We start from the raw sequence: 10,183 nt of genomic DNA, 5'->3' as shown, positions 1-10,183 counted from the left end.
TCTATTCTTGCTCTACACTGATATAACGTAATTTATGGCTGACCCCTAACATTCTTTTGATGTTTGATGTTTGATATCAATAAAGAGGGGGTAGTGATGTCAGCCGTTTACAGGATTTGAGGACCCGTTTTCGCGGGTACAACGGCCGCCATTTTGATTATTAAAAAAAAATGTTTAACGTTCTATTTACCATGAATCGAAGCAAGAAAAGAAAAACGCATTCCAATAGCTTTAGTCGTTTTAAAAAAAAATAAAAAGTAAACACCTGGAATATGGCACTCCAAGGACAAAGTCTCCCTTAATTCATTTGAATAAAGTAAATTTTCCAATTGTTCAACTAGATATCTACGATCCCGTGTATTGCCAAATGGAAAAATAAAATAGTAATTCATAAACAGGTTTATATTTCGGGAGTTAGAGTCACAATATTTCTTTGGACTAGATTTAATTGATTTTCTTTCAAATAATATAATACATATCTCAAAAAAATGTGAGAACAACAAATAGTTCCTAGAATTCAAAATACAATTTTTAAAACAAACATTAGTACAATATATTAGTCAAAAATAAATATGTTACATTTAAATAGTATAAACTAAGTACAGTTTCATTTTACAAAAATATATTTTGAACAATTCATTCACATATGTGTAACATATTTTTCGCAATAAAACAAAAAGAAGTCAAAGTGGATCATAATAGTCAAAGGGAGTACTAGTAAATGGACAATTAACAAAATACCACTTTCGACTGTTAATAAATTATACAGAGAGCTATTAAATAGTATATTACACAGGGCCGGATTGAGCTAGTGGCTTGGGGGGCTATAGCCCCGTGCCCAAGGTCCAAGAGGGCCCCTTCATTTGGAAAACATTATTTTTACAGGAAATATGTGGTATAATTAATTTATTGGAAATGCCTATCACTTTTATTACTCTTGTATATCCGAGTTTCCGAATTCCTTAAGGGGACCTCATCATTATTTTGGCCCCGAGCCTTATAAATCTTAATCCGGCCCTGTTATTACAACACAAGACTGGAAAGTTGGATTTCCATTTGGCTTTGTCTTTGCTTTTATATCACACATGCCAGGAAACTCAACTTTCTGGCATTGCGTCATATTTATTTATTTCATCCCCTAGACTAAATGACGGTCTTTCCAGACGGATTTCACTCGCCTACTTACGACCTGAGGACAGACGTTCAAGACAATGGAATTCTAACTATTACAAAAGATCAAAATAATGATTTAAATAGTTTGTATAAGTATTATCAGAATTTACTAAGGTTAGAAGTGTAATTTTTTACCAAATAAATACAATCGAACATTAGAAATGAATAAATGTTGGAAGATGCAACGAACTTTTTGAATTGTTTCAATTTGTGAATATAACTGGAGTAATTAATTGACGGCAGACTTAATAAATGCAATAACTACAGATATAAGTTAACCCTCTTCAGTATATATACATTATTATTTTCTGGAAAAAAATTGCTAATGAGAAATTACAGTGTTTGAGGTGATACTTTCGCATGTAGGGTAGATATTAAAATGGTCAAGTATAAATTCTTATGATTTTCATCTTTATCTTTAAACGTGCATAAAAACGACTCATCCATACCTACTGTATATGAAGAATTATACAGAAAATTCTGTGTACTCACAATCAGAAAGTTTTGCTACTCAAAAGTAGCAATGTACCTTATTTGCTGCTTAGATAAATCCCGAAACAATACAAATTATATGTTGCACATAAAATATGATTAAATATTGAATTAATAATTTCAATTGCTTTAATTTTAATGCAAAATGGCTAAATTATGTTTAACTGAATATCAAATTGTCCTAACTTGAACAATAATCGAGAAATCAATTTGTGAGATGCTAAGCAAATCCAATAAGGGCTCTAATTTTTGTGTTCATCAGTTGACCCCTTTTCCAAGTTTGGTCATATATAATTATTGTCAAAGTTCGTTACTACATTTGTAAAAGCAAAATTTGCTTTCAAATCGATATGGTATCATAAAAATATTAAATTGTCCTAACTTGAGCAATAATCGAAAAATCAATTTTTGAGATGCTAAGCAAATCCAATAAGGGCTCTAATTTTTGTGTTCATCAGTTGACCCCTTTTCCAAGTTTGGTCATATATAATTATTGTCAAAGTTCGTTACTAAATTTGTAAAAGCAAAATATGCATTCAAATCAATACCATATCATAAAAAAATCAAACTCTCGAAAAAGGGAAAGAAAAATTAAGTCATATTTGCTTTAATGAGCTTCAGGTGTTGCGAAATATACACAAAATGTTGTAATTATCAAACAAACGTGTATAAACCACTCACAAGTCATTAAAGAGACTTCATATGCTAGACTAGCACATAATCCTTCATATGCTAGACTAGGACATAATCCTTCATTTACTAGACTAGGACATAATCCTTCATCTGCAATATTGAGTATTCTTTTTTGGTTTTTTAATTTGTATTTCTGAGTATTTTGTTAAAAGTTACATTTCGCAAGTACTGTTTGACACACGTCCCTTAAAAATGTGGTGTTTATAATATTCAATCTAACTAGGTATAAAGTACAAAGTCTAAAATTAATAAAATAAAAATGGGAAGAGGAAATAGTCTAATAGGTAAATATTGTTAAATTAAAAGGAAAAAATGGCAATGACAATACTATTTTAAGCAAATATTATATCACACATTAGAGAAAGGAAAATACATAACAAGAACGGATTTTTTATACTAATTTATACAGGGTAGTCCAAAATTGAGTCTCATAACTTTTTTTAAAAAAAATCGGATATTTAAAAAACAGTTCGTTGAGTCCGTCTTCTAAGAGCACTAACAACCAGTTAATACTATCATGACAACTAAGTTTTTTTTTAATTACTAGAGAATTGACATGTTTTTGAATTTTTATAAAAACAATACCAACTTGGAGTGATGTGATGAATAACAAAAAGTTCAAAATAACTAGTATATTACAATACGAAAACATTTGGGTTTTTGAAATTTTCTTATGTAACGTCTTTTTATTAGAAATTGTCAAATGTTCAATGTATGTAGTAGTACGATAAGATCAAATAGCGTTAATAATTTTTGTCATAATAGAATTTTTAACAAACATATCATTCCGATCCGATTCTAAAGCGAGGTTTTTGGTATAGATTCCATAAACATTTTTGAATATTTGAGTTTATTCAAGTTTTTAACGGTTTTTCAACTTATATTCAATAAACTTCAGGATCAATAATTCCCTGTCAAAAGCATCCAAATTATAGATGTGTTGAGCATTTCATTTCTTAAGGCCGCTTGGCTTATGTATAATAAAATCATCTCATTAGATTTTGCATCTGATATAAAGTATTTTGGAAAAAAAAATCCAAAAATGATACTCAAAAATCAGATTCTACTGTGGTGTTGTCACAGGGGAAAATGAGAACAACTGGTATATTTTGATAAAGACTGAAGTAGGTCGAAACGTCAAGGTTTTATGTTTTTAAATGAAAATTTAATTCAAAGAAACCTACAATCAAGTTAATTTATAACAAAACTATTTGAAATTGAGAATTGAAAGGGATTTTGTAGAAATTAAAACTTGGTTGAACTATAGATTATTCTCGGATTATTCAGTAGCCTCGAGACAGTCCTTCCAAAATTTGACATAAATATACAAAATTCTTTCACAATAAAACCAGAAAATGAAATTAGATATTTGGGAATAATGTTAGATCGTTCATTTCTATGGAAAACTTATGCGGACTACTTAACAAAAAAATTGTGGAAATTCTTGAATAAAAAAGAGAGAATTATGGTTTATCAAAGTTTAGTGGTATCACATTTAAATTATGGAATCATAGACTGAGGAGGTGTTTCAAAAACGAGCTAAAATGCACTACAAGTTTCGTAAAATAAATTTTCGAAATTACTTCTGAACAAATATCCCACTTATAAATTGTTCACTGAAGCGAAAATATTAGTCAGTCAAATATATTATTTGCAGGTCAACTTACATTACGATAACTTACATAGCTATGAAACTCGAAATAAACAAAGTATGTTGCACCTTTTATGAGCAAGAACATGAGACAGAGAAGTTATTTGTACCTAAGGATTATATTATATAACAACCTACCAGATGATATAGAAAAAGAAAATGCATTAAAAAGATTCAATACTCAACTTAAAAGTATAGATCAAGAAAAGCTATACATGAATTAATTCACAGTTCTTGATCTAAAAAGAACAGAAAACCTACATGTATTGTGATGCCATATTTATACAAAAATTATTTAATGTTGTACTTTACTTTTTGTTTCATTTCTCATATGTAAGTTAGGTAATAAGTATTTATTACTTCATTCAATAAGTCGTGTGACTGACATAGATAATGCTGCCATTGTCAAATCCCTATGACGTTTATAAAATCCAACTTTAAAAAAACTATGTGTGAACTTTTATGACATTTCGATTAATTAGAAAAAAGTTACAGCCATTTAAGTGAAGCTACTTTTGTTATTTTCAAAACAATGGCTTCAACTCTGCTCCATCGAAAAGAACCATTTGTTATTGGTTCGCTGAAATTAAACGTGGTCGTCATACACCGATGATGGTGAACGTTCTGGTCATTCAATTAAGGTGGTTACTCCAGGAAACATTAAAAAATTCCACAAATTGGTTATACCTAATCGTAAATTGAAATTGCGTGGGATAGCCGAAGGCGTAAAGATATCAGAAGGTGTGTTTACAATTGTGTATGAATATTTGTCCATGACAAAGCGTTTACTCACAGTCGATCAAAAACGACAGCGTGCTAATGATTCAGAGCATTGTTTGGCCATGTTTACACATAATAATTAAGTTTTTTTGCTTCGATATGTGACTATGGATGAAACATGGATCTATCACTTCACTCCAGAATTAAAATGTTCATCATCTGAGTGGACTGCTGCCAGTAATTTATAAAATTACATTCATTTCAAAATACTAATAAATATTATATACAGCTAGTTAATAGCTAAGTTTTTGTTATTAAATCTTTTACCAAATTAAACCTCTGCTTTAGGTGAAGGAAGACGCAATTTATTTGACATCCTGTAAAATTCTTAACTAACTACTTCATATTTATATTACATATTCAATATTGTCGATAAGTCAATAAATACAAACAATAATACTCGAAGTCGTGTAAAAAACTCATCAACGGTCCGCGCAATTTTCAATTGTTGGAAATTAGGTTTGGGACAGAATTTATTCTTACTTTATTAAACCGTTTTCAATTTCTCGTTAAAATTACACTCAGGTAAATAGTTTAAACAATTTGATGAAAGTTTTAAATATTATCAAAGTATTTTGATGTAAATAATGAATTTGAAACAAAGATTCCAGGTTAAATTCATCTAAATGCAATCAATTTAAAACATTTTTATAAAACAACAGTGAAAAATTAACAACATTAGTGAACAAATAATAGTGTAATATTTTTGGTTAATACTTGAAACAACAATGTCTAAATCCATCAAATTTAAACAAGGTATCGAATTTTTAACGATATATGAAAGTGACTAGCCTCCAGTTAAAATATGAGATGCTATAGAAAAAAAAAAGAGAGATATTCGTTGGATAAGAGAAAATTTTTATAGGAGGAGTTGACCCCGATATAGGAGTTGCTCTTCTGCAGAGCTGATGCAATAGAAACACTACATTTGAGCAAGACTAATTACTCTCCGTTTCATGTGCTTGTTTCCTCCTTGCATACTTCAATTATCAAAAGTTTTCTAATTGTAGCCACATCTTGTCGTTATTTATTATTGTACCTATATCTATAACTTTAAGATATAATTTTAATTTTATGTTAGTTATTTTTCAGATGTAAGATTTTTTTGCTCTATAATTCTCCATTCATTTTTTCTCTTTATTGGACAAGTCGTCTACACAACAAAAAAGAATGTTTAGACTGCTGATTATCTATTATTTACATGGATTATATATTTGGTGATAATTGGAACCAAAGTACCCAATCATGAATTAAGGTACTTTTTGGTAAATAAAAGGAGTTCGAAGGCTTCAAAAAGGACAAACAATCGATACAAAATAAAAAGAAATATTCGCACAGGATACGGAAAAATTGTGAAAAGAATATTTAATATTCCTTGGGGTTACGTGCTCACTAGTACTAACATAGATAAGTTTTTGGAATTGTTGAACACCTTGTTCAAAATGGAGCAAAACGTGGAGAGGAAGGAATAGTATTGGATTTCCGGTCGATCCTGAGCTACTTTTCTAAATAATCAATATTATCAAATAAATTTCGGACATATACGAAATACGGACAACAAAAAGTTATTAATAAATATAATAATTACTCTACACATATTACATTCACAAAAATTGTATCAAAACAAAAAAGAAAATGATTAAATGAATTTTTGTTTTAAAAACAATTTTCTGGAGTATGTTTTAACCCTGTACATAATGAAATTACTCTACATGACCAATTTTCAAATTGAAAACTATGTTACGATTAGAATTCTCATTAATATATTGATGGTATTAACCCTGCGATTTATTGAAATCAAACTTTTGTAAAATAAATTGAAGCTATCAAAATAAAAAACAAATTAAATATACACATAAAATTCTGTACCAAACCTGATTTCTTGATTAAAAAATGTAAGGCCTCAGTTATTTATAAGTTCATTAGGAATTTACATTTTTTAAAATATGTACATACTTTCCAGTAGCACAAATCTGTAACATAATACTCTCAACATAACTACATAACAATTTACAACAAAGGGTAGATATTTTTCGAAATCTTTATTTGCAAAAATTATCATCAAGTATATATTTATATGTAAAATACTGAAACGAAAAATTAATACAACTGTAACAGCAGTTCTTAAAATTACTTTTAGAATTAGGGTCCCCACCGGACAAGCTAAAACTAATTTTTGATAAGAAAAAAAAATTTATTTCTTTCTTCTAAGGTAAATATTTTGGTATAACTGATCTTCTATAGAAATATTTTAGCTGTTTAATAACTTGGAACTGTGCCTAACCGTGCGTTGAACTTAAGGAAATTTGTATTGGTACATTTTGTACCAAGACAAATGTTGGCAAGAATCAGATATCTTCATATTCAGTTAAACGCACAATAAAGGTTAAAAAAGGTCAGTGACTGTATATTACAAAATGAAAAATAAGAAAACTGATACTAAAAATTAATGAAATCTGTCAGGAAATTTTACAAAAAATATTCAAGCTGTGTTATATTTTAGTAAAAAAGGAAATTTTGAAAATATACTTGATAATGTTTATGAAATTATTATACTTATATCTATCCTCATTCTTTTGACAGCTATTTATGCTACAGAAAAGGTTTCATTTTTAAAAAATGGATAATCCATGTTTTTTTAAATTAATTTCTAACAATAAATTATTAAAGTCATCTTAACATAAAATGCAATTAATGATAACAACTAAAACTTATGCTATTTTGACAGTTTGCTGATCACTCTAATAAGAGCACCATTTTCATCTTTCAACCTCTGGTTTTCGGATTTTAGATTTTCCAAATTCTGTAACAAAAAAAATTATCATTTGTTAACTCAATCGAATATACTCAGTAAGTAGAGAACATTTGTAAAAGAAAATTTTTATTATCTTTTCTGTTTTATATACAGAACGATATCTATAGAGAAAAGTTTATAATTTCCTGTTTCAGTACACCAATGTGCTTTTTCAGGTGTTTTAGATTTAATTTGCATATTAGTTCAATTTTTTTGACACTAGTAAAAGTATTTTTGTTTTAAGGCGGATTAATGAAATAGAAAAACGTGGTAAATATATCACTTTAATTTAAACTTTAAATATTATCATAGTCGCACTTTTTTTAATAGTATAATTGTTTATAACTTTTTTAAAAAGCATCAAACGAAGTTCTTTATTTTATTTGTTAATCTACAAAATAAATTGAACATTCTGAACAAAAATCATATAAAAACATTAATTGATTAATTTTTTAAATATGAAATTTTATTATTAGTTCTAAAATAAAAATAAAAAGTTTTCGTTCATAACAATTATATATGTATTATTTGGTTACAAAGGTTTTTGTTTATATTATTTTGAGAAAAGGTCGATTTTGAGAAAATAGTTATTATTTTTAGCTGTAAAAACATAAAAAATCAACATTTTTGTATATAGTTTATTAATTTGTTTATTCTTTGTTTAGATTAAATAATTTAACAACTTCGTTCAATTATTTATAAAAAGGTTATCAACAATAATTATATGTTAATGAGTGCGTTTACATGAAAATTTAATTCTCTGAAACTAATATAACTTTCCATTTTCCCCGTAATTTTGTTCGTAAATGCCTTGTGATAACGAAGTTTAAAAAAAAATTGATTTAAATCGAATAATTTTTCGATTTTATGGATTCAACAAACAAGGCTACCGCGCTAGTAGAAAATTACTAAATAAAGACGGTAAGTTTTATGTTTTCTCTTATAGACAATAACTAAACAATCTTTTATGACACAACTATTTCAATAATAGCAATTTAAAAGCACACTTTTCATAAAAATATCTTCATTAGTTGAATTAATTTGATTTGGCATAAGCATATAATCTTAAAATCAACAATAAAATACATTTCGCCATACGATATTATACAAACAAAACATCACATGAAGCATAAGTTGATGATAAGTATAGAATGATGCTAGAGATAATAAACAAATAACAAAATTCAGATAAACTTTATGCGATTATAAAATTCGAAATAAACGAATTTTATTTATCGAAAAGATTAGTATAAAAATAGCTTATATTAAAAACGTCAAGTCAAGTACTCGTTTAACCAAGACCACAAACCACCTATTTTATAGAAGTTTCACACACATGGCCCGAGTTGAATAATTTTTCTAATTAAAGTTCAGATCCCCAGATGGATCTGCCAGCATACCTATATATGAAATTCGTCAAATTGATACAAAACTGGATAATTTTATATTGGTATACATTGTACAGTTTCTCATGATGATTCATTAGTAGTATTCCTTTTGCATGAAATCTCAGATAATTCGAACGCATTCAAGTGTATGTCATTCAATTCTACGTCCCATTTAATTTTACTTAAATCAGATGAATTATTATAAATCGCAAATATAAATTGATGATAATTTGAATACGTGACAGAAAACATGTGTCTATTGGTTACTGCGGTTGTGACGTAGAAAGTAAGTAAATACCGAAACGTGGTCGCCGCGTGTGGCCTTACAAACGTCATTATGTTGTTGTGAGTGGAGGTAATTGGTTGTTTAGTGCGATTTGTATTTTTGTGGGGGTTTCAAAGACTATTCTAATTGAAATGATGACCAAAATAGGATTTATAGAAGGAAGATTGGAAAATCTATCTAAGGTAGATGGTTGCTACGTTCTTTGCTAATAATCAATTATATAGTTCGGCTGAAATACGTGGAGTAGAAGCAGATACGTAAGTACTACTAAGTAGACTTTCTCTCAGTAACGTCATTATCACACTTGTGTTTGCTTGAACCTTATTAAAATGTAGTCATAAATATGATAGCTTTGAAGGTTATGTTTTAAATGAAGCTTTCGATGTTAAAATATTTGTATTATCTTTCAGTGCTGGTCGAAGCACCGATGGGGATGCTGTCATTGGATACGTACAATTAAAACGAGAAGGTGCTTTCTTTATTGTAGAAGGCAGAAAATGTCTTGAGCACAAAGTACGCATCCGAGATTATAATGTTTCCCTCAATATTAACGAGAAAGATGAAAGCATTGTTGAATCAGCAAATGTTGATTTTCCAGCATCTTTAGGTATACAAGAGAAAATTACTTGTATAAATCTATATTTTAATAATGTCAATTTTTTAGGTGGTTGTCCCTCAAGTGCAAAAACATATAATTTATATATAAAAGATGGGTTAATTACAAATAAGTGTAAAACATAAATAAACCTGCAAATACATTTATTTAATAAGAAACGGGGTTTATCTGTGTTGCTGATCCATCATTAGAAATTAATAACTAAATTACCATTATTCATGTAGAGTATGACAACGTATATATAGAAAATATTATTGAATGTGCATACCATTTCTGATGTAATAATATTAAGTCTGTTTACTTACTTTCT

General features: G+C 28.3%; 1 protein-coding gene across 3 annotated transcripts in view; it reads right to left on the bottom strand.

Moving 5' to 3' along the window:
- Positions 1-387: 387 nt before the first annotated feature.
- The window catches only part of LOC130443854 (protein phosphatase 1 regulatory subunit 12A), a 73,324-nt gene continuing 63,528 nt past the window's right edge, over positions 388-10,183 (bottom strand). For all 3 annotated transcript variants that reach the window (XM_056778722.1, XM_056778723.1, XM_056778724.1), the window contains one exon: positions 388-7,592. In XM_056778722.1, coding sequence (XP_056634700.1) covers positions 7,506-7,592 — 87 coding nt within the window. In that variant the 3' untranslated portion in view covers positions 388-7,505. The remainder of the gene's footprint in view (positions 7,593-10,183) is intronic.

This window comes from Diorhabda sublineata, chromosome 5 (assembly GCF_026230105.1).
Source record: "Diorhabda sublineata isolate icDioSubl1.1 chromosome 5, icDioSubl1.1, whole genome shotgun sequence".
In the NCBI taxonomy this organism is placed as follows: Eukaryota; Metazoa; Arthropoda; class Insecta; order Coleoptera; family Chrysomelidae; genus Diorhabda; species Diorhabda sublineata.
The sequence above is the reverse complement of the archived record's forward strand: the minus strand, read 5'-3'. Positions and strand labels throughout refer to the sequence as shown.